This window comes from Tachysurus vachellii, chromosome 7 (assembly GCF_030014155.1).
Source record: "Tachysurus vachellii isolate PV-2020 chromosome 7, HZAU_Pvac_v1, whole genome shotgun sequence".
NCBI classification, from domain to species: domain Eukaryota; kingdom Metazoa; phylum Chordata; class Actinopteri; order Siluriformes; family Bagridae; genus Tachysurus; species Tachysurus vachellii.
The window spans coordinates 19326515-19352274 of record NC_083466.1 but is presented as its reverse complement, the minus strand read 5'-3'; the positions used below and the strand labels follow the sequence as shown (position 1 = coordinate 19352274).

At 38.3% G+C, this 25760-nt stretch overlaps 2 protein-coding genes across 4 annotated transcripts in view; both read right to left on the bottom strand.

The window, feature by feature from the left end:
* Positions 1-1012: 1012 nt before the first annotated feature.
* Positions 1013-10060, bottom strand: ponzr6 (plac8 onzin related protein 6). Of its 2 annotated transcripts, none has more exons than XM_060874790.1 (4): positions 10039-10060; positions 2884-3007; positions 2046-2206; positions 1013-1872 (listed from the first exon to the last, which is right to left on the bottom strand). In XM_060874790.1, the coding sequence occupies exons 2-4, from the start codon at positions 2990-2992 to the stop codon at positions 1618-1620; spliced, it is 525 nt and encodes a 174-aa protein (XP_060730773.1). In that variant the 5' UTR covers positions 2993-3007; positions 10039-10060; the 3' UTR covers positions 1013-1617. The 2 variants fall into 2 exon arrangements, with proteins under 2 accessions (XP_060730773.1, XP_060730772.1); XM_060874789.1 differs by lacking the exon at positions 10039-10060 and adding an exon at positions 8764-9000.
* Positions 10061-12550: 2490 nt separating this feature from the next.
* Positions 12551-25760, bottom strand: part of fxr2 (FMR1 autosomal homolog 2) — a 14615-nt gene continuing 1405 nt past the window's right edge. The window contains exons 3-18 of one of the 2 annotated variants that reach the window (XM_060874786.1): positions 23979-24031; positions 22335-22428; positions 21960-22046; positions 19740-19888; positions 19333-19426; positions 19105-19221; positions 18619-18789; positions 18231-18309; positions 17945-18054; positions 17669-17755; positions 16097-16316; positions 15408-15587; positions 15077-15277; positions 14881-14979; positions 14577-14671; positions 12551-14350 (exon numbers count right to left, since the gene is read on the bottom strand). In XM_060874786.1, coding sequence (XP_060730769.1) covers positions 14240-14350; positions 14577-14671; positions 14881-14979; positions 15077-15277; positions 15408-15587; positions 16097-16316; positions 17669-17755; positions 17945-18054; positions 18231-18309; positions 18619-18789; positions 19105-19221; positions 19333-19426; positions 19740-19888; positions 21960-22046; positions 22335-22428; positions 23979-24031 — 1947 coding nt within the window. In that variant the 3' untranslated portion in view covers positions 12551-14239. The remainder of the gene's footprint in view (positions 14351-14576; positions 14672-14880; positions 14980-15076; positions 15278-15407; positions 15588-16096; positions 16317-17668; positions 17756-17944; positions 18055-18230; positions 18310-18618; positions 18790-19104; positions 19222-19332; positions 19427-19739; positions 19889-21959; positions 22047-22334; positions 22429-23978; positions 24032-25760) is intronic. The other variant, XM_060874787.1, reaches the window with a different exon arrangement.

Sequence of the window (25760 nt, the reverse complement as noted above, 5' to 3'; positions counted from 1 at the left end):
GTGTGTGTGTGTGTGTGTGTGTGTGTGTGTGTGTGTGTACGTGTGTAGGTGTGTGTATGTGTGTGTGTTGAAAATTGGACAGGCTATAAGATTACCTGTTTTTTTTTGTTTAAGTATCGTCATTACTTTTATTACAGTTATCCCACGGGTCTGTTTCCCTTTGCAGACTTAAACATAGTTTCTGGTTTCTAGACTATTTAAAAGGCTGCATATCACCATGACTGTTATTATTGAACATATGGTAATCTTACACCTAGTTAGAGCAGGTGTACAGTAAGGAGAATTGAGCAGAAGCAGGTATTAAGCCAGAAGATCTGCAATAAGCTTTAAACGTATAAGTGTATTATCTCATAGTATTTTCTTTCTGTCTTATGTTAATAGATTTAAGTGATAATTGTTGAAGCTTTGTTAGTCATGCCACAGTGTATACACCTCTTTTCTGCCACTCAGCTGTATAATACACTATGTCTGGTGTGTCAGCACAGTTAAAAGTGTGTGTGTGTGAAAGAGAGAGACAGAGACAGAGAGAAGGGGGGTGTATATATTTATCATTCATTCATTATTCTTCAGTGAGCACTTTATCCTGGGCAGGCTCAAAGTGTCAAAGCTCTGGTGTCTATATCCAGGTTAGGATGTGTATCCCTGCCAGTTAAAGTGATGTTTAAATATATTTGTCATTATTAGTATTGGTGTTTGCAGGTTTATTGGGCTGGTGCACGTTCTATCATATTATCTTGTTTTTGTTTGTCTACCACCCAGTGTTTAGTATCATATATTAGCACCCCAGCTGGTTTTCCCTGCTCTAGCTGTGAATATCTATACAAGCCAATAATATACCTGTATGTATATAGAGAATGTAGCTTCAGTGCAAGCTCCTCAAAGCATATAGACTTCCTGCTCACTTATAGATGCTCATACACAAGCCGTAAATAATTAACATGGTGCCAGTCCATGAGCTGACCTTATTGTGAAAATTCCTGGAAGACCCAGATAACTGGAGAAAGCAATCCAATAAAGTGAAGATAATATTTAATCACCAGCGATTCAACACCACAGCACAAAGGCATACTCAGACACTGAGCGAATACAGGATATTTCCGAACATTGTCCTGGTGATCTGTCAGACAGTGACTGTGTATGACTGAGTGTATGAATGTTGGGAAATAACATCCTTTACTTGCTCATTTACTAACTTACTGACTGTTTACTGCCACTTATCTAAAGTGTATTTAAGTTTTCAACTGTTATTGTTTCTTTTATTGTGACACAATGTCGCTGCAGTAAAATCATTTGGCTTTGTAAATTAAAAAACAAACAGACTAGACACTAACTTTTAATATTCTTTGTGCTGAAGGCTAAATGAAGGCTAAATTTTAAATTAGTGGGCATGAGTGGGCATAATTAGTTTAATGAGGTATTCAAGCGAAACAAGAACACATACAAGTAGATGCTGAACATTGGATATATTGATTCTTTCAAATATACATAGTAAAGTGCACTTAAAACTATAAAAATATATATAAACAGATACTAGAGAAAATAGACTGGCGTTATAGAATTCTATTGAATATTTGTAACATAAACAGCTCTTTACAGTCCCACACCCTAAGGGCTAGATCAGGGTGAAGAATGGGCATACACAGGGGGGTTATTAGGCTGCAGCGGCTGGTATGCCGGATTCATCGGAGGTGGCTGGTAGGGCTGATTCACCAACGGCTGGCAGGATGTGTTTGGCGGTTGTTGGAAGGTCACGTTCACCGGTGGGTTCACAAACACTTGGGGCTGCCTGCGAAACTTCAGCTCTCTGGCCATCTGGCACCATGCACAGATTCTACAGCAGGTCATCACGCAACAGTCATCACACATTGTGCCCTTATAGAAGTCCACAGGAGAAAACCAGAGATCAATCCAACAAACCAAAAATAAATAAATAAACAAATAGAGTGCATTCTTTTTTTGGCATATTTGTATTTGGGTAGATATAAATACATTTGGAGATAACTTGAAATCTGTCTAATCACAGTGCAGCTCAAAACAGCACATACCTGGATGTGGTATCTCTCTCTCATGGCACTTCGTACAGAGTAAGCGGCAGGTGGGATGAGGGTCCCGAAGCACATATCCAGCAGAGGGAGACAAAGGCATTCTCCAAACTCCTGGCTTGTAGTACACATCAAACACCAGGGGCACCAGAGTCCAAAACAGCCTGTGCAAGCACATGAAGGCAATATTTTGTGTAAATGATGATGAAAATAATGGTTATATATAGCTCACCTTGTGTATCTAGCTTCAGCCCCAAAACATGTTGCGTTTGTGTTGTTCGTTCTGTCTCTCAGTGGCTTTTTAAACAATTTGATGTTGTGTAAAATATTTTAAACAACATATTTTGTACTGTAACACTTGTGTGTTATTGTGTTTTTGAAAGACCTGAGTTTGGCTTGTCTTTTTTATTAAGTAATTAAGTAATTTTTATTATAAAGTAACACATTTAAGTCATATTTTTCCAAGTAATTTGTATATTTGTGTATATGTGAACATGTAACACATTCTCACGATAGAGAAACAATTATTTTATCAACTGTGCTACAAAGGAATTACTTCAGAGACGAAAGGTAAAGTGTCTGAACATAAAAAAGAGTAACAAATATCAACATAGTTAACTCAGGAATTGAAATGATTTGTCCAGATGATTAGTGTTAATTTTGTGTCTCCATTTTTGCCCACTAGCCACTCTGTCACACAACAGCTTTCAAAGAGAAGGGAAGAAGCTAATACACCCTTCATCTGAGACACTTGAAGCCAGCCTCCATGTTATAGTATGCATAAATGCAGCATATAATAAATACATAAAAAACAACACTTCATATACATTCATATACTTACAGACACTCATGTCCTCACAGCAGTCACACAAGCCACTGTGCCATGTGTTAACTTTAACACCAGGAGGCACATTCACCCCTGGCTGCACGGTGATGGTAGTATGAGACATTATAATAACACAGACCTACAGAAAACACATGCACACACACACACACACACACACACAAACACACAGGTCAGAAACACAGGTGCCAATATTATTGCTTTTACAGTCATCATAATTCTGGTCTTTTAAAAAAGTTCCACAATAATGGAAAATTTAAACAACTGATCAGTTCCTTTCATTTTAATGGTCTTTATCAATTAAAATCACTAATTCATCTTCAGTAAGCATTTTATCCTAATAAGGGAGCCGTGGATCTGGAGTCCCAGGAACAGTGGGTGTGAGGTGGGAATATGTTCCCGTTCCCTCTCTGTTCCCGTTTCTAGACTCAAGCGTAGAGGGGATTGAGCTTTCTCAGTAATTGGGCCACAGCTTTGGAATGATTTGCCAATAGAATTAAGATTAGCACCCTCTCTGTCCCTCTTTAAGTCCCTTTTAAAAACATATCTCTTTTCCTCGGCATTTCTATAGTTTTCCTTTTGATTCTCTTCTTACTGTTTCTAATTGTTCTATTATTGCTTGTTTTAGTGCTTCAGTGTGTATTTTTGCATTGTTCAATTCTATTTCGCTTTTTATTATTTCTCCTGTCTTAATATCATTTTTTTCTTATTTTTCTATGTATTTATTTTTTTTTTTTTAATTTATTATTTATTTATTTTTTATTATTATTTATTAACACCTGTTATTGTACAGCACTTTGGTCAGTCCTGTGGCTGTTTTAAATGCGCTTTATAAATAAAGTGAACTGAACTGAACTGAACTGATATGGCTTGGATGGCTGGAAAACTAGTCCATCACAAGACATCAAGCACACTACAGGCAATTTCATGAAAACAATCCACCTATCCTGTTTTTATGTGGTTAAGGGAAACTAGAAAAAGGCACACAGATGTTTGGCGAACATGAGAATCTCATTTGCCTGATGCTTGTATTCAAATCATTTTACAAGTGAGTCACACAGCCGAGTAGTTAAGGGCATAACAAACTTAAAAGCTTCCGGTCACTAGCACAATGCCTTAAGTGCTGAGTCACAGAAAGCCATTAGAGCAAAACCTGAGTTCAAGTTTAAATCATTTTGTTCATCATAATGTTCATCATCTGACTGGAATGACCTCCAGACAAAGCGAAAGCGCTTATATGTGGCTAGGATGACTTAGTTTTAGTCTTGAGCTCTATGTTGTTTTATGTACAGTAACACCATGGTCCTGGAGAAAAGTTGTTTCATTTAACTATGTACTGCTTCAGCTATCTATAGTTGAAATGAAAATAAAAGCGTCCTGACTTGACTTGACTATAGATTTATCGCAGTGAAAACTGCAGGTCTAAATCTATGAAAAATATACACATTCATTCTGATGGCCTACAATGACGAGGTGTCATACAGAATCCACATATGCAGCTGTATTCAAAATGATTTAAAACCGCAACATGGTTTAGGAACAATGTTATGACAAGGGCATACATGTGTACACAAACGTAAAGTTAGAAATTATTAGCTTGCCGTACTCGTTAGCTTTGATGCTCCAGTTACTGAGTAAAGAAGCAAACATCTCACATCATATGTTTGGGCAGTTCAGCTAGATTTTTTTGGCCACACGTTTGGGTTAAGGTTTTCTGCTGGATGTACAGTATACTGTAGTAATAAAGGATTAGTTATGGGTCTTTACCTCAATAAGGTAGCAAAGAGCGTCAGAGAGATTTCTAAGAAAGAATTTCTAAAAAAAAATCATCCAGGGTAAAATATCATCAAAATATATGATTTTTAAAAAATGTAAATAAATACGTCAGTTATTGTAGTTAAATGTGTGTTATTAAAATTGAAATACTACCATTCGTACTTGGCCTTGAGGCTTGGTATTTGCATTTTGAGGGTATAAGACACACTTTGTTTGCCAAGTTTGGAGTGGAAAACTTGAGTATCCTGCACAGAGCACTGAACTCAACCCCACTAATCACTTTTTGGATGGACTGTAATTCCAACTGAACCCCAGACCTCTTCAGTCCCTTGACATCTCTAATGCTCTTGCGTCAGAATGAAAATAAATCCACAAAGCCACACTGCAAAATCCAGATGAAAGAAACTTTTGTATGCGATGGATGAAAGTATAGTGGCACTGGATGTGTTTAAATTGTACTGATTTTAGAATTATTACTGGTTTGAAACTTGCATATTAAGCAAAAGTCTTAAATACATGACACTGTAATTTAGTAAGGAAAATATTTTATTTTCAAATTTGATATTTGCATTTGTATTCTTATCTTTTGTGCCATTCCAAATACCACTGTGTTCAGATACGAGTCCTTATACCTTCGGTGACACATTGGATTATTGTAATCATCAATCTCAGGAGCACATACACTCTTAAAAATAAAAGTTCTTCTATGATTTATTGTCAGGGTGCATGGTTCTATAAAGACCTTTAACATCCACTGAACGTTTCCTTTGCAAAAACAGATCTTTTAGACTATAAAAATGTTATAGAACAGGCCTGGCCAACCCGTGGCTCCTGGGCTGCATGCGGCTCTTTGCGCGGTTTCATGAAGCGCTTACATTCATATCGAAGCTTGTATTTGTGTTTTTTAATGTGCGTGTTTGCTTCGCTTGAGTTCAATACGGTATTTTCATCAAATGCACATGAGTGAGTGGGATGAAAATACTTCAAAGTTTCCCAGCAGGAGCAAGATCATTTGATTAAACAATTTTGTCAAGTTCGCTCTCAAAATGATAGGGAAAAAATGCACAGCAAAACAAAAATATGAAGATGAACACAGGACGTTTTTAAACGGAGTGGGAGAGTTTACAGTATATTTTTTTGTTGAGCGCAATAGCTGCCATTCTACCTTATATGTCAGGCGTCATTAGCGCATTTCAAAGCTTCAAATCTTCAAATCTTCAGCGCCACTTCAGCTCACTCCATGCTAACATCGACCCGGAATTTCCAAAAGGGACTGAACTTTGCAAGCACAAGTTGGTCACTTAGAAAAGTCGTGCAGAAAAGCAGATACAGTTTTTCCAAAAATTTACAAAGCACTCAGAGACTGTAACGCTTGCATCATATCAACTGGCTTGGAACATTGCACTGGCCAAAAAGCCATACAATGAAGTGGAGTTCGTTAAAACCTTTTTAGCATTTTTTTAAAAAATGAGTGAGAGTTATACTGGGAGAGAGATTTAAAAGTAACTACAAATCAAACACTAGATAATTGAGTGTAGTTAGTTGTTAAGTCTCAAAACTACATTAACACATCCAGAGCAACATGCAGGAAAGCTGGTGTGAAAGACGTCTATCACGACGCAAGGGTCAACGTCCGATAAAACCGAAATAAGCTTTGACCACAATTACGGCATAAATTATACAGATGAATCAATGCTGTTTATTAAATGAGGCCGGGTTCTTTTATACATATTGATGGCATTTTGATAAATGGCAGGATATGCTAGCTCAGGTTAACCTGGTTACTTTTTCCAGAAGGATAAAGGCATTTTCATGGTGGGTCTGAATATTTAAATCAGCACTCAGGACTGATTCCGGGCTTGTCTGAGTGAACATCTTCACACACAGCACATGTTTGTGCATGCAGGTTTGCAAAATAGTAAGCACCTGGTTCATTTGCTTGCTTTATATATATATATATATATATATATATATATATATATATATATATATACATATACATATACATATACATATATATATATATATATATATATATATATATATATATATATATATATACATATACATACATATATATATATATATATATATATATATATATATATGTAATATATAATATATAATATGTATATGTGTGTGTGTGTGTGTGTGTGTGTGTATATACGTATATATATATATATACAAGCACGAATAGTGTGATAGAGGCCTTAACAAACTCACAACCTTGTTAACAAGTTAAGTTTTATCTACTAGCACCTTAAAACTTCTGGTTTTATTCATCAATAACACTTTCCCCAAAATAGAAAATAAAGAACAAAATAGAAAAGAAAGCAACATGACAGATTGATTCGTTCACGTCCTTAGCACGTGCTGCTGAGCAAGGTTTGCTTCAACGCCTCATAGACCTCAACAGGATTCGGTTGACCAGACAACCGTTATCAAGAGGACCAAAGATCAGTTCTCTGGATCAGTCACAGCTTTAAAACTACATTCACACTTCACCAAACGTAACAAGCTGGGGTCTCAGAGGGACCTGAGCAAGTGTGAAAACTACACGGACGTAGATTTGGTGATGGAGTACAAGCACAGACATACCACCAAATCAACAAACAGGTGAACAAACACACACACAACCTCCATCTCAGGCCCCTGGTTTGAAACCTGTTGCACAGCTGTGTCTGAATTGAAAAGGGATGTGCACAAATCTAATAATATGATGGCGCTCTGAGACTGGAGGCCTCACTTCACTTTAACTGCTATTGTGTTGTATTTTTATTAAAAAAAAAAAAAAAAAAGGTGGCACATTTCCATTTCCGGTTTCAACATATTCAGCTAAACTAGTGGTGAGGCAGTGGTTGCGGTTCAAGTGTTGTTGATCAGAAGATGAGGATTCAAGCCCCAGAGCTGCAAAACTGCCATTGTAAAACATCTGCCTCTGCACTCTATCCACAACTTCCTCATCTGGGGTGTGCAAAGAAAAGAATTGTACCTTTGCTGTAACGTATGTGTAACAATAATAACATACTTTTCCTTTGTCTAAATGAAAGCCTGTGTTTTAATACAATTTAAACTATATGTGACTTTGGATTTGACACATGCAACCACTTTCATTATTAAATTAAATCTTCACATCTTTGAATGAAAATGTGAAGTAGCCTCGTTCTAAGTAAAATGATTTTCCACAGTTCCAGACTACTGTAAACTTTTACAAATATGTTGAGGCATCAGTTTTTCTGACACCCGATCTCATTATTCACACCCGCAACAACGTTCTGTCTGGCAGAACCAGTTCTTCTGTAAATGATAACAGTATTATAGTTGAACCATCATTAAGAGGAACATAGGACATTTGAAAAATTCGATAATGACAACTTTTTTTCCATCATGGCCAAATATTTGACTTGCAAACATGAAGTCAGGAACCACAGGCAAATACAATTCACTTTTGCTCAGTAGAGGACTTTCCACTTTCTGTTTTCTCCTTTAATTTTCTGAAGCGTATTTGCTTCTATATATTCGAACAACATTCTTTTACAGTACCTATACGATTAGACATTCAATATTGTCCTTATTATAAGGAACAAATACTTTTCCTGTACCGAGCAGGAGGATTGTCACAGTACAATCTGGGATTTCTAAAAGTTTTGTGGAACAATACAATTGCAAATCGCATGTATGTACGACCCAATTCAATTTATTTCTATAGCACTTTTAACAATTTCCCATTGTCTCAAACAGAAGAAGAATGGAAACAGAAGAGAAAGAAAAGGAAATAAATATATAATAATAATATGAAGAAAAAATATGAAGAAAAATAAATAAATGAATATATACAATTAAAGTTTAAAATCAATTGAAAAAAGAAAGCTTTTAATATAAACTTTTGTTCAAACCTACTTCTGAAATTCTGAATAGATTCTAAGGATTTTAAACATGGCATCTTCGAAACCCATGACTTTGGTTTATAACATGTTTTCCTACAACACTACAATTCAACCGTAACAAATTGTTTTCTATGATCTATTAAGATAATAAAAAACAGGATATTAACATCAGTCTTCAGTAGATAAAAAGGAAACATAAAAATTCATATTGTACCTGTTGGAACTGTGAGATGTGAAGCCAAAATCAGGTGGACTTTCTTTTCTAAGTGTGCGTTGGAGTGAAATGTCAGCAGGACAGGTGCAGGAAAGAGCACAAAGGCACGCCCAATGCTTCCTTCTTATATACTATTTGTTTTAGCAACAATCTATTACAATAGAGGCAAATAATCGTTTTTAAAAATGTCAATATCGTTTAGATATTCTGTAAATAGACCTTAGTGAGGTCAAGATCAAAATGCTGTGTGTACTGAAATAAGTGTTTTTAAATATGAACATCGTTGTAGTAAGAATTGTACAGATGCTTAAATGTAAATCAGGTAGACTTTTGCAAAAGGGAACTGAGATAGGTTTGTGCCTGAAAACCTGAACATATCTGAATACACAGGTACACCACAAACTATTTCTGGTAACACAGCTGAACTGTAGCATAAATACGCAAAAATGGAAAGAAAAACAAAAGAACAACCAAACTTTATCTACTATTAGTTTAGTTAGCTCTCCCAGTCAGAAAGCATTGGATTTTGGTAAAAGCCCTTAATTATTCATGTGTAAAGAATTATTTTCTGTATTTTTAAAGATATAAATAATAATAAAAAATAAAAAAGTAGCTCCATTTGAAAGTTTTACATTTTCCCAGACCAGTTCTAGGTAAGAAGAATGTAATTAGCTATATTTTAACACAGGTTTAGAGAGTTAACACATGTTCTGTTCATACTAGGAGGATATAAAGGCAGAAGACACTCTGAGCTTTAGCTTGCCTTTTTGCTGGGGTGCGACCCTCAAGGGGACATGTGCTCTAGATTAGCGTGTTCCTCCATTGAAATGTACTGTAGCATGCATTGAACGGGTGGGTTAAAAGATAAATAAAGGTGGTCCTTTTGGTACAGTTATCTATCTGAAATCAGTTCAAATGCACATTACGTTCACATGACCATGTAATATATACATTAAATGTATAAAATGCAACCTGAAGAAATAGCAACGTTGGTAGAAAAAGGTAGAAAGGTAGGAAGCTTCCTTTCAGCTTCCTCTGGGGGAAAATTCTAACAGTTTTATATTATATATATAACTCTGGAAACAGAATACCCATAGTTTAAGAGGAGTTTCATGATTTTTTGAAAAAAAAAAGCAAAAAGCAACCACCTTACAACCAGGTTCTGTTTATAACTTGTCAAGTTTTATTGCATTTTATTAATGTGGTAATAGTCATAAAAAGGTAGAAGGAAGCAAGTTACAAAGAAAAGAAACAGAATAAATGTCTCTTTCTTACCAGTCAGTATTCTTCATGAAGATGAAGTGGTAAAAGTCTTCACAGCTCAGAGCCGCTGTATTGTTTGTCAGATTTTCCCCCCCAGGGGTTTCACGTCACATCCAATCATATCTCTCTAACAGCCATGCAAAATCTCTACCTCTGTGGTTATGCACTCTTTTGGTATCAGATTCGCTTGTACATTCGATCATACACACATACATACACACTGATGAAAATATGGCGATGAAGTGATGAACTGATGCAGTATTTGTGTGTGTGTGTGTGTGTGTGTGTGTGTATGTATATATATATATATATATATATATATATATACATACACACACACACACACAAATATATTTTTACAACCTTGTTACAACCTTTACTTCGCTTCTACAAATACTGCATACAGTTCATCACTTCATCCCCATATGTTCCACACATTGTTGCTACTTGCACTACTCACTTATCTTGTACTGTATATTCTGTATTGCACTGACACTTTATATACACCACCCATCTGTATATTGTGCTCTTTATTTACTCTGTATAGCCACCAAATTCCTTGTGTGTGCAACGCATACTTGGGCAATAAACCTGATTTTGATTTATTCGAGTGTAAATTAAGACATTTGAAGCCAGGAATGCAAGTTCAATTAAAGGTCATAGCATTGCATATTAAATACTGGGTTAAAGGAGAACGTATTTAAAATAAATAAATAATAATTAAAAACAAAAATATCAGAAAAGGTAGTAATGTAGAAATCTATTTTTTTTTACTGTAGCACTTTTCTTACAGAATAACAATTAGATTGGTGCCTGTCTCAGGGGACTCAGGGCACAAGTTGGCAGACACCCTGATCAGAGTGCCAACCCATTACAGGGCACAATCACACACTACAGACAATTTAGAGATGCCAATTCGCCTACAATGTATATCCTGGAACTGAAGCAGGAAACTAGAGAACCCAGAGGAAACCCATGAAGCATAGGAAGAACATGCAAATGCCATGCACACAGGGCAGAGGTAGGAATCAAACACCCAGGCAATCGTGCCCTCTGCAATAGAAATGTTCAAAACTTTAAAGAAATCAGTTTAATTCACACATTCAGAAAAAAAACAGCACCTTGGGGCTGAGGAGGTAATTTCAATCAACGTTTTGTATAGCTTTCATTTAGATAATACCTAGTACCTAGGTAAGAAGTACTTTTCTAGGTTAAGGATGCATACAAAAGGTATAAAAGATGTACCTTTGACTGAAAAGTAATACACCCACTTCAACTCATGTAGTGCTGGTCATTAACAGATTACATAGATCAGGTGAATTGGGAACAGAGAAACGTGCATGTACAAAGACTTTTCCTTGTTTGTTGACCACTCAATTATGTGTATAGACCAAAACACTGGTTATATGAGACACTCTTGGTTGTAAAAACTGAAGTAGATATCGTACACCGTGTGTAGAAAGAGAATATTGCTGAGTGGATAATGTTGAACAAATAAATATTGCATTTTGAGCATAAAACAATGTTGTCAATGACAGTCATCAGGTCTGCATGAGGAAAGAACATTTTCTGGCATGTGGTGGTCAGCAATGTTTTATTTTTTATGTCCTTGTGGTGTAGTTATTTCTTAGAAACTTTTAAAATTACCAAATATTACCCCCCATACCAACGGATAGTCAGTGATGTATCTTAAGATCATAGGCAGAGATTTTGTCTACAGGCCCACTTTAAAATCCACCAAGATGGATTTGCATGAGATGAGAACAAAGCAGAGGTTGAATTCACAGCTGACTGCAATCGGTTACTTTAAAACAAAGCTATTAGCAAACTTTGCAGTTGAAATGATTACCTACATATTACTGCACCCATATACTAAAGCTTGAGAAAAGCCTCGTGCAACCAGTAGAGGACAGCAGACACCTGAAATGTTCTCAGTAACGAGTTCACCTACAAGTAGGGCAAAAGAAAAAAGCATGTAAACGAGGGGTATTCAAATGATCCATGGTTTCATACTATTTCAGCTTAGCTTGACATGTTCTGGATGTTTGAACACGTTTATCAAAACAGATTACAACTTCTACAAAGATTGAAATCACTTTAAAAAAAAAAAAAAGAAAAAAAGAAAAGAAAATAATTACCAGTCCATACAAGAGGCAAGTTCTGTAAGTAGTACCCATGATCCTGTTCTGCTTCCTATCATTTCTTGATGAGGGAAAATAAACATTTTGTCCTACAAGTCCTAAGCAGCACTATTTCCCGTCTACAGTGTTCTCATGGTAAACTCTCGTAAATTTCATTAGTGTGCAGGATTACTATTTACAGGCACATTTCAGCTTTGATGTAGAGTTTAATTGCATCTCTCTATGGTGTGGTAGAGATCCCGGCAATAAAAGATGTGATTGTAAAGTAAATATATATATATATATATATATCTGGATGAGAAGAATCAGCCTAAATGATCTTTACACAAAAACAAACAAACAAAAAAACCCAGAAATAAAGAAATAAAAGGCTTATTCCAGAATTTGTTTTTTCACTTCAATTTTATTCTTTTTTTTTTATGATGTGAAAAGTACAACCAAAAAAGTTTGAGAGCAAGAACCAAGATGACAGTAATGTGAGCCAAAGGGAGACATGAACCCCCGGGTCTGTCTTTTTGACTGCGGCATTCGATAACGCGACAGACATGCTGTTCCATTTAAACACCACGCTTGCCTGGCCTTCGAGGCAAGTGGATTAAAACTCAGGTTTAAAGTTCCTTGACCAGAGACTCAGGAAGTCTAAACTGTATAGTGACAACATTGGAGTGTATTGTAGATTCACATACACCATTGTGTGTGCACGCACGTGTGTGTATGTGTGTGTGGCTGGCTCTCAACTTTTCACAGGCTGTGCTATTCCCTACACAACATGCCTTCTTGATCACTAGGTTGTGTAAACCCCAAACCCATCCAGTAGGGGGCACCACAGAGGAGTAGTCACCTTTTCAAGCGTTCAGCAGGCACAGTGTGTATAAACCACATCATCTACTGTGGTGTCAAAACTGCAGCTGGGTGCATTATCTTTATTAATTTCCCACACCATCACATCCTATGTACTCCCGCTCAGAAACAGTGGTGGTTTTTGGGGGATGAGGATCAGAGGCACTGATGTATGTCTTAATATCGGTTCTGGGTAAAATACACAATCTGGTTCAGACAGATTTCTAACTGCATGTCTGTATATGAGGCTGTTCCTGATGCTGCCATGCCTGTTTGCCTGTGTAATGCAGAGCACAGAAGTGAACACCTATCCTTTAACTGAAGTGGCTGCATCCTTTCGTCCCTCACAACAGAGCTGGCTCTGAGATGATGCAACAGTTCTCCCAATTTACGTCTATGGTTGCATACTAACTACATGTGTACAAACACACACACACACACACACACACACAAACACCATCCAGATCATGACTTCTACCACAAATTAACATTCTTACCCTTCTAGTTTGGCATTAGTATCAAATTTTATCCCGTCTTCCCTCTCCTAGCACTGGTTTCTCTTTTACTTGAAAAAAGAAAAAAAAAAAGCATATGAAACAGTATCTGTTGTTCCACTAACAAAAACAAAAATGCTCAAGTTTTTTTTTTTTCAAATTCAAGGCACAATGTCGTTCCTTTCCTTCCCCCTACACACAACCATAATCTTAGAGTACCATAGCCTCAACTGCCAGTCATGTGAGAGGCTCCGCCCACACCACCCAATCTCTTGGCTAGCTCCTCCCCTCGCCTCTAACACTGTTTCAGAGATGCATCTGTTTGGGAATGTGACCAATCCCACACCAGTGAAGAAAAACAAAACAAAACATCGACAACAAACAAAAAAAGAAAACCGTTTCTCCAAAAATAAAAACATATAGTCACATCCTGTGTTCAGTTACGTCAGATTTTCGAAGCATATCCACCAGCTCTTTTTTGGCAAGCTTCTTTTACATATGCACTAAGTACTGATAGATAGGATAAACATACACCGTTAAAGTGTTTAAGTAGATGCGTTTGTCTTTTTTTTAATATCTTTTTTCTCCTCAATCTCATATGAATTCAAGATTTTTAGTCGATTTTTCACTCGTCTGTTTAAAGGTTTTTTTACGTAAATGCAAGCAGGGACAGATCGCTGTAGTGTCTTGCTCTAGACAATGGTCTTGAGTGGTGAGCGGACGTTTTGCAATTTCCATTTAGGAAACGCCGTTCACCAGGGTCAGAGCCTCCCCAGATGATGCCACACCATTGCTAGGGGAACGCTTGGACGGGGTATGCTCTTCCTTCTTCACACTAGTCCCATTCTCCTGTTGAGGAAACCAACAAGTGGATTGGTCCATTGCCCATATGTCATTATTTAGTACTTTAGATACTTTGAAATAGTGAACATCAGCTTAAAAAAAATGGAGAAAACAATCCATGTACATTTTTGTCCAATTAGTGTTTAATTTATTGAAAAATATACATTTTAAAAAAGGAACTACTGCTTATATTATTCTAAGCAGTAGTTACATGCCCTTGTGTGTTATGTACCTTGGGGAGGGAGGCATGCTGGATTTCATCTTTCTTCACTGGAAGGTTCTGTCGGCTCTGAGATTCTGCACGAGAGATGAAGTCGGCCACGGTAACTGCAAATAATGACCAAAATAAAAAAAAATAAAAATCAAACAACTCAGGAAAGTAGTGATTTGGCAGTTCCCCTTATGTGCATACACCAAGTCTAATTATGTCTAGAGACTGCATAGTCATGCTGCAGATGGAACAATCTTTACTTTCTGAATTACAGATGATTCTTGAACAAAGTGTTTAATTAGTTGTATAAGAATGTTTCTCTTACCTGGCTGTCTGTCACGGCTGGCAGAGCCTCCCTCAGGTCGAGTGGCACGGTTGCGGCGACGGCGACTTCTGTTTCGCCTCTGGGGTTTGCCATCATCATCTGAAAAGCAACGCGAGAGCATGTTATGGTCTCATGTGCTGCATGTTCTAAAGCAACAGTCTTGCTAGGATCAGAGCTAAACCGGCGCTCATCTCACCCAGTCCGTTCTCACTAGTAGCTGCCTGGCCATCTGACTCATTGGCAGCATCAATCACACTGGGCTCCTGGTCATTACGGCGGCGGCGGGAACGTCTGCGGCGGTCATTGCCACCCATGCTCTCGCTGGCATCAGTGTCTCCGCCCACATCACCTTCACCCTCCAGCAGAGAGTACGGGTTACTGTCAGGGTCCTTTAGCACTGATGAAATACAGGAGTGTGTTACACACAGACACACCAACTCTTCCTTGCATACAACACACACACTGGCCAAACAAAAACAAAACACATGACAAAACAACAATTTTAAGTTATTACAAAAGATGGGTACCTGAGCTAATTGTGTTCGAGCTGCGGGATCCTGGGCCTCCACGGCCTCTGCCTGTGCTGGATCCTCGACCACGGCCTCCTCTCCGGGAGCCCCTCTCTTCACCGCCTACTCCCCGGGGCCTTGGTTCCCGCTCTCCCAGATCCTCTGACTCAGAAGCATTGGACATCTCAGAGTTTGTTCCTATCATGGGTGATTGACAGAAGACGTCAGCCTTATTAGAATTCTGCACAAAATCAGGAGTCTGTAGACACATTTTAGCCACATGATGCATAGAAATACATCAAAAACCATCAAAGTTTTTTTTTTTTTTTTTTTTTTATCAAGTGTCGAGCAGATTTGCATGTCATATGCCACACAGTAAAAATTATGTCTCTAACTGTATATGATGGAAAATCTCATGATACAATCCAGATTCCAGAACTGTAACAATGCAGAGCAACCTGGTTTCTGTAGACAGAATAACCTGAATACAGCTTTGGCTTTGTAAATTTCAACTTCCCCATTTTGCATTTGCAATGGAAATATTCACTCTTTCCCCATGAACAATACAACAATTGCACAAAAATTTAATTGAACGATCTAGAAAATTCACAGGCATTTCCGCCATTTTATACATGTTAAGCTTTTGCTGCCCGAGTCTTCAAAATTTACAAAACAATAGTGGAAGACATAACGCACAACTGACTCACCATAACCAGAGTATGCATTGTTGGATTTGCGCCCGCGACCTCGTCCGCCATACGTGCGGGAAGTCTGTAGAGAGTTGCTGCTCTCGTCAGTCTGGTATCCCCTCTCCCGATCACTGGCTCCAGGTGCACTGGTGCGGCTTGGGGCTGTACGGTAACCGACACCGATCTGACGAAGCTGCTCATCGATCTGCAGCCGCTCCAGACGCAACTGTTCCACTTCCTACCAACAAGAAACACAAACACAACCAGTGGGCTTGATTATTACCCCTCAGTCACTGAAACACAGAACACAAAGCTGCTAAAGTCACCTACCTAATTATCTCTCTGTGTGTTTGAATAATTAAACAAATGTATATAAGGGATATTCTCTTTCAGGTGACTCATATAGGTGTAGAGACAAATGGAATGCAGAATAACGTGTGTAAGTTGAACTAAAAAGACACCAGTCAGTACGTTCCATTAAGGGAAATTATGAGGATGTCACTGTAGTGTGTGACAGCTGCATCGTTGAACGACAGCTGAAGGGTTGTACGCTGACGGCTACTGAGGGGGCTGAGGGGCTATTTCGGGAAGCACAGGGCCATGTAGCTTGTAATCCATCCTCCAACATACCCTTACACCCTAAAGTGTCCCCCTGGCACCACCTAAAGAGTTATCTTTAGCTGGTGGTGGTTAAAAGAGGTGTGATCAGCAGCTTTCCATGAGGGAGCATGTCAGGTGACCAGTCTAGAATAAGCCTCCATCTCCAGTGTTGTACAACATGGCCGTCTGGAATTTTTGCACAAACCTGTACGCCCGTGTAATTGTTTTTAAAATTAAGAGAGTATTTGACTGTTGATCTGTTGTCTCTCAACTGCCCTTTGATCTTGTATAACCAGAGAAAAACAAAAACAAAAATAAATCTAAATCCCTTCAAGGTATGTTCGAGTTCATCCGCACCTCGCCTTTACTGGCAGTAAGCTTAGCAGTCTTTTCATCTCTTCCCTTGACTGCAATTTGAATAGTTTATTTGCTTAAGTGTGTTGCCAACAGTGACGAGAACATTTTTATGCAGAAATTTGCAAGGGAAGATTGATTAAAGAAAAAAAAAAAAGCAAAAATATTCAACAAGAACAAAAAATTATATATACATATATTCAAATCCTAATACGTTTAGTCTGTATTCTTCAACCTTTTAATTAAGTTAAACATCACAAAATATGTTCTCGATTACATAAAAAAAACTGTAAAGACTAACTTACTGATTGGGAGTATAACACTATTAACACACATTACCTCACAATAAACCCTACAGGTTTCTATTATAGACGCCAGTGTATTTTAACTGCCGGTGGAACTAACCAATCAAGATTTAAGCTGATGGGGAGCAAATGCAGCAACTGGTTCTAAAAACTGAAGCTGCCTTGCTCACGTAAGATTATCATCTCTTGTGTCACCATGTGCTGCTTGTGCCAACATGAGTCAGACAAAAAAAAAATAAAAAATAGCAAGCCATTGTACATTGTAGCAGGCAAGGCGATGACTGGGTTGTACAAAGTCGGACACGTATAGAACCCTCAGTAGTCGGCTTACCTGCAGGTAGGCCACATGGTACTCCAGCAAAGCTTGAGCATTACTGATGTTTTCTTTGGTTCCTACAAAGATGAAGGGAACCATACCCTAAAAGGCAATAACACAAAAACAAAACAAACATACGTAGTACGTTACATTATGTTATGAAAGCAAAAACTTTAAATTTTTAAAAATTTGAGTATAAAGATCAGATCTGGAGTATGTATTTGTGACCAATTCCATCAGAACTATTGAGGTAGCCTGTGAGGTGTGTCGATGCTTCACCACCAGACTTACCTCCTCTCTGGGCAGCTTTTTGTCATTGTCCCCTTCAATCCGAACACGCACCACACCGGACTTGTCCACAATTTCCTGGATGATTTTGCCACTTTTCCCAATAACTTTGCCTAGATGTTAAAAGAAAGAGAAAGAGAAAGAGAGAGAGAGGGAGAGAGGGAGGGAGAGAGAGAGAGAGAGAGGGAGGGAGAGGGGGGGGGGGAGAGGGCTTTAACAGTGACCAACGTTAACTCCAACTTCCAGAATTTTAGCTTAAGGATCTCTGTATTTCACCAAGTAAACTTACCAACAAGACTCCTGGGTACCTGGAAGGAGTCTTCTTTAAACTCCAGATATACTCTAGCCTGTTTCACAGCTTCTGGGGTCTGACACAGAAAGAGGGTAGAGAAGAGACCGGGAAATTTAGCAAAACAGGGTCGAATAGCATTTGTTGAGTTTGCATTAAAATTGTGTTCGGCAGTTGAGTCGTAAGTTTTCGTTTGTCCTTAAGGTATGTTCATTTTTATACAACGTTCAACTCAAGTTGCTAGAGTGCCAGCACTGTTTGATCGATCAGCTGAGGGCACTGTACGTTACACTGCTTTAAAATTTTAACTTCTTGCTTAAGAACACTAGGATGTGCTATAACCATAACACTAAAGTACCAACACACTTCAGTTTCCTCAAACACACACCTCTCCGTAGATCCTGAAGGTGCAGCTTTCCTCCTCGAGCTCAATGGCAGTAACCCCTGGGACCTTGCGGGCCTGCTGGATGTTAGCGCCGTGGGAGCCGATTGCCAAACCCATCAGATCCTCACGCACTCGTACCTCCTCCTGATAGGCTGATGCCAGTTGTTTACTTGTCTGAAGCAAACAAAGCAGCAGGACAGATTTTAGATTTTGCTTATTTTCTTGCTTAATCAAACAGCATAAGTTATGATCCCTGCAGTGCAATTACTCCATTTAGATTTTTTTTATTCACTCTGACATTTGCTGACTTTTTTCTGCTTCAACATTTCTTTTTTAAATAACAATTACTAAGAATTTAATAAGTTTGTCACTGTGACTCCATGGGAAGAATCCTGCAGGGAAAAATAAACTTGTACATCACATGTACGAATTTAAAGAATTTCAAAGTCTGAATGTTGACATTTTGAATACATGCGTGTCTGCGTGCACCTCTAAGTGTTTGGTGGCCTCCTCGTTGCGGGACATGAGCATGAGCTTGGTACGGATGCTTCGGAAGTGCATGTCACTCAGAAGGGAGGCACGCTTCACTGTGGAGTCATTTGTTGACTGTGGAAGAAGAGCATTTCCTGTTCCATTACTTAACACTGGGGTAAAGAAATGACTACAAGTAAAGAATAGTGAAGAGAATCTCTAACAGAAAGAGAGAAATGTACTGACCAGTACAATCAATTCATGTGTTGAACTGCTGTAGAAGACGCAGTTGGCTCCGATTGCTTTCCTGAAGTCTTTGTGGATGTTGTCAGTTAAACAGCTGCCAGATTTAATCAGGAAATTGGGGGATGGGGTGGGGAAAAAAAAGTGAATCTCCTTCTACTCCTGTCCTCTTTTCTGTTTATCATCATTTACCAACACTGTAGTCACCAAATGTGTGTGTTCTGTAAAATTATTCAATCATTTTTCGCTTAAGAAACACTTCAAGAGTCTTGAAATTGTAACGCACAATCCTAATCATGCAAATGTGTTTTTTGGTCCCGGAATACATAAATGATATGAGAATTTGAATTGTATTTGAAGTGTCACATTTGATGTGCCAGGTTACATGTGGATGAAGGCGCCACACTCACATTTCTCGGAGGTCCTCGGGCACAGCAATAGTGGTTTTGTAGAAGGAGCTGCAAGTGGAAGGGCTGTTGGGGTTGACAGGCCGGATTCTTTCTGATGTGACAATTTCGTTGTATGTGGCATCACATGCAGCATACTCAATCACATAGAACTGAAAACAATCCAAACAAGTCCAAATAGTGAGAAGAGAAGAAAAACACCAAACCAAAATAAACAATAAAAAGAATGATATATAAAAAAAAATAAAAACTTCTGAAACACAAAAGACAAGTCATACACTAACAATGCCTTTTCTTTCACATGCTAACCTCCAGCTAAATAAGTTCAAAAGACAGCATTGTTTTGTGTATTATGCTCAGAAAAAAAAGGAAGAAAAAAAAAAGTCATTAGTCTTTGAGTGAAGCATTGATTGTTTTGATAAATGCACTAGCACACCGCTCAGTGAATTCAGACCATACTCAATGGCAGGACTTTCATTCTGCAGAACATTTCTCTTACCAAATGAAACGGTTCAATGACTTCAATTAAATTGTACCTGTATAGCACTTCTGACAAAAGATACTGCAACAAGAAGCTTAAAGCTTTAGAGGATCTTTAGGAATAGGTAGAGCAAGTTAGATTCTCACACATTGATTCAGGACTGGAACCATTTACCCTAATGAACAGAGCTATTATATAACACACCAAGACTAAGTGTGATCTTATACTACTGTGCTGGAGATGGATTGGATAAGGGCACAACACCAGCTTGTGCATCATTTTAAAGAAGAGAGCTTAATGCTTCACATTACCCAATTCGCTGTCTTAGTGTGTGTGTGTGCGCGCGCACATGAGCAGAAGAGAGCCACCCAAGGTGCTAGCAATAGGATGCAAGAGCAGTTGTGATGGAAGCCAAGTGTTGTACTCTATGCAGAATTTTTACCAGGGTGCTGTTGTGCGCCACACACACACACACACACACAGTCAGCATGATATCACACTCAGTTGTGTCAATGTCCCACAGAGAGCTTTCACTGTAATAGATTATGATGGTGTTGGACTCTAAGCCAATGGACAAATCTGGGATGTGGACAACATCTTAAAATAAAGCACACTTAATTTGGTAACGTCTACTGAAGCATTCGGGTCCAAGCAAAACCTTAAACCAAGCAAAACATAACATGCTTTAATTACATGCGGTCAAAGATGCTCAAACACGGACACTGTCTATACAATTATCACAGATGAAGTCATATCCAAGAGGTACGTTTATGGGTAATTGGGTCAAGAGCTATGTATCTGTGCTATTAGGCCAAAATGTGCTCCCAATGGGCTTGAAACGCCTCCATCAATATTCAAATTCCAGATGAGGGTACAAAAGAAGCACTGAACAGTGCAGATGCAAGTCTGAATGCCAGGATTCAGGTTTAAGACTAAGCAGTAGTACAGTATGTGCAGGCCAGTGTTTATGGCTTGGCTTGTACATGCAGTCAACTCTATAATTCTAAAATAAAAATCAGCGCTGGAATTAAAGCAATAAACAATATGAGCGTTATGAAAACTCAATTACAAAGCATCACGGTGGCATAATGACAACGGACAAACATTATAAATGATCTCCTATTGCCTTCTTTTTATAATAGTTATTGAATATCAGCAGAGAAGCAAAAAAATCTCACCCATTCATCTAGCTTACAAAATCCTAAATGTTTTAGTTGTAGATACTTTTTCAAGTTGAAAGTTAACAAGTTTTTTTTATTGCCCTGACCCAGAGCAGGCACAATTTCTTTATAAGCAGCTTGAATTTGTATGATTGCTTTCTCTGTAATGAAGCACATCTTTTCATTTTCTTTGCCTCATGTTAAACTCTGAGCTGGGAAACAAAAAAGTCTCACGGTTTTATGTGACTATAAGTCAAAATCTTTAAATCATAAAATGTTGGCAAATAAAATATTAGCTTGTTATATGTAGCAAAAGGTTTCTGTTTATATATTTAATGGAGAAGCATGTACAATAATCAGATAAGGATGATTCAGTACAGAAGAAAAAAAACAACATTTCTGACAAAAAAAAATGCATGTAAATGACATTACAAATTAAAGTAAAGACTTTTAATCTGGATTATACTTATACAATAAAACTGCATGTGAATGGGAGGATTTTACGAACCCTCCTAGATTTCATGCTGCTTATAGCAGGATAAAGAGCTACATATGGCTACTGCAGGAAGAATGGTAACCCACCAGTTTCTGACTCACCTCGCCCTTCATCATCCTCACCCTCGCCAGCCACCAGCCGCAGGGTTCCTGCTCGTTTGCCCGGGAGTATACCTGACACAAAGTATACACACATTAAGTGCAAAGAGGGAGTAAAATGTATAGGAAAACACACCAAATGGTTGGTGTAGATAAACTTAAGTCAGACCACGGATAACATGTGTAAGTGGCCAAATGGTTGAGACTTTTCTTAATGCCATTAACGCTTCATAATAGGCCACAACAGCTGTTATGGTGAGAACAAAGGGACTTGCAAGGTGATCTTACACACTGAAATAGTTAACAAAAGGTGTGTAAAGTTGTGATCTGGAGGAGCAGTGTCTAGGGTAACAGCAGCCCTACCTCCACTTCCTCGCCCTCGCCGATGTCCTTGTGGTAGTCAGATGGCGGTGGCAACCTCACATCACTAAACGGCAGCTGTCTCTCTGGTTGCCAGCTAAAAAGCACACACACACACACACACACACACACACACATATATACATGCGGATTTAATTAGCACCAAACAATAAACAAATATTCTGCCCTAAATTCTTAGCTGGGAACAAAATCTACACTAACTAAGCACTTGACACAAACCCTAGGATACTATTAGTGTGCCGTGACCACACTGTGTGGTATACTAGCAGGATGTGCGTATACACATTTCCTTTACACAGAATGTAACTCATTGTAAATCCTACATAGCAGAATATTTGACAAAATCTGTATTTTAAATGCATGACCAGAAAATGTTCTTTTTTCGAAGATTACTTTCTCCAGGTTGTCGCTTTAATGTGATAATGTGTTAAATTTCCCACTTAAAAAAAAAAAGTGTCAGCATAACACACTATAAATATTAAATCAACACATCCTCATTTCTGTTAATGTATTGGCTTCTGTTCACATATAGAACATCACATCCCCGCAGTAAGTGTCTGGTAAATGCACACAGAGTTTCCCCAGTCACACATCATGCCAGCCTTCATAGGACTGGTCCTGGAATAGATGATGCTTAACCCATACGTGCTGAACCATCAGCAAATTCCTATGTTAAAGTAATTATATAAAAATGGCTCAATCACACAGATTTCATTTTGAATCCTACGAAGCTTCATGTATTTACAAAGCTTCTTCCTTACAAATGTAGGAAATAAGGAAATGCCTGAATTGGATACGTTTGTAACACATGGGGCAGAGGGCAGGTTGTAACACATGGGGCAGACAAAGACTGCTACCAAGGCATCACCCTTACATTTCCATCTCTCTCACTCACACATACATTAATCTGTACGTTGAGTCAAATCTGGGCAAAACCTAATAGAACAAGTGGTACTCCAATATCTGCTTTGTATTTCTTTCAGAATAAAGCACACATTAAAATACAGAAGTATCTGATGATCATTTACGGCATGAGAACAAGTGAATGATTACAGTTATAGTTGACGACAGGTCAACGTAACCAGTCCAAGAATGGCAGGGACGTCATCAACCCCCACCCGAGTTCACATATCTCATAGGGCTATTTCTGTCTCACCCTCATCAGGGCAGACTGAACTGGACTGCAACTAGGGCTTTAGGCTATGGATAAAATATGGCCCAGTGAATATACTGATCAACCTGCAGAAAGGAAATGGTACAAATCAACATGAATGCTCAAAAAGAGGTAATAAATAATTAAATAAATAAATAAAATTGTGCGAAGGGATATATGGTGGGACATGAGGTGGGGTTTTCTGAACACGGAAGAGAGACACAGAGAGAAAAGCTAGGACAGGTGCTGAGAGAAAGAGAGACGGAGAAATGGAGGATTTACACAGGCAAATTTAGGCTAGCAGAAACAAACAACACTAATTACTGGCAAAACGTCAAATGTTTAGCTAACTGTTAATTGAGTTTATTTGGGCCCAAAAACTGCATTGTTTGATCATTATACCATGAAGCCTTTAGGGTAATTGGAGACCATCCACTAGTGTTACTCGCACCAAAAAAGTTACATAAACTTACTTGTTCTCAAAAACTATCGTGAGGGAGTCTTCATGGACATCTTTGATGAACGCCTGAAAGGACACAGAGGAAACACGGCATGTTAAGCTTCAAATAGATGCTTGACCATGCAACAGCTTTACTAAATAGCAAGCTTTCCTTGACAAGAAAAAAAATAAAACACTCTCTAACCTAGGTGAAATAAAATAAAATAATATTAATAATAATGCTGTAAACGTTTCTTGACATTGGTAGAGTTTTATAAGGAAGGGGAAGAAAAGGCACAAGATCTTTTTATCCATATTTAAATATTCCTGACATCTCTGGTCTCAAGGGGCACGAGAGGCATTTCAGGTTCCCCTTTGACAGTCAGGCCAGGCTTCATATACAAGTGAAAACACTCCTACACTCACATAGTATGTGTTTTTTAAAGTGTGGCACACATCACAGGGAAAGTGAAATATGTGCTATGAACATGATTGTGAGACAGTGAACATGGACCCCTAAAAATCTGCTCCTCATACAGCATACCACCACTCAGTTTTATCAAGACACACCTCCAACCCACAGCTGGCAGGGCGACACTGCCTAATATGGGGCAGCAAAAAATGGAAAAGATAAGGAGAGTAAACCAAGACCGATGGTATTCCACCTGCTTGGATAGGCACCTTCCCTGGAAAATGTTGGTTTCATGTTCTTGTGCATGCACTATATGACATTAGGTTAAAAAGGCTTCCAGTATAGATAGAGATAGGTCAATTATATACCTACACGTCACTAACTTTCTTAGCATTCAAAGTAAAAAAGAAAAAAGACAATATAAAACAGCCAGCAACTGCATTTCTAATTCAGAGGGCAACAGAACAAATATGGGTTAATAGCATGAAAAGTGTGTAACTCAGTTAGTTACAGTCGCCATTTTGGGACACGTGCCTGAAGCGTAACGACGTCCAATAAGTCTCTAGCATTTGGCACTCTTAAAAGTGAATACAGTGCCAATCCCTTTCTGGTCTGAGACTTCAGGGAGTGTCACTACAGTCTGCATTAGATGGGTCAGTGATGAGCCAATCAGCACTATGTTCTGACCGCCTATTTAATATGATGTTGACTAAACGATTCAGTAGGTTATTGTTTTCAATAGAAGCACGTCTTAATAGCACCAGGAGCTCAACTGTAATCAAATCTCTGTGCAGATATTCAAACCGCAGAGCTAGCAATTATATAACACTGATATCAAAAGTGAAGAGACTCAATGCGTGCATGTGATTTCCATCATCAGCTGCACTGTGACAAACTCAACATAACTGACTGACCCAGTAAAATCCTCCTAGTGTAGATAAAATCTAATCCATTCACAAATAGAGTTTTTATAGAAGTGTAAGAGGAAAACACAAGTATAAGCACTTTTTTTTTAGCACAAATTTTAGGCCAGCCTATAAAAAAGGAAGTACAAAAAAAAGTGATAACATTAGTAACAGGATTTATCAACCATTGCAAAGAAGAGGCTTGTAAAGGAGAGTGAAAACATGACCATGCACAGGAAAAAAAGTGGTAGTTGTAAATGAACTTCTGATGAGAGTTAAAGTTATTCCTGCAGAGTGGAACCGGATTCAGCCGAGCCATAAGCAGCAGCCTTGGGGGTTTGGAGAGAGTGTTGAGTGTCAGATCACCTGTTCCTTCTCCACCTGCTCTTATCCCTCAGAAACAAACTTACAGACAACTAAAGTCACCCCTCAGTATAGAACCTGCTATTAGTACCAATAACACTACAACTACAGCAAATAATAAACCGATGAGAAAACT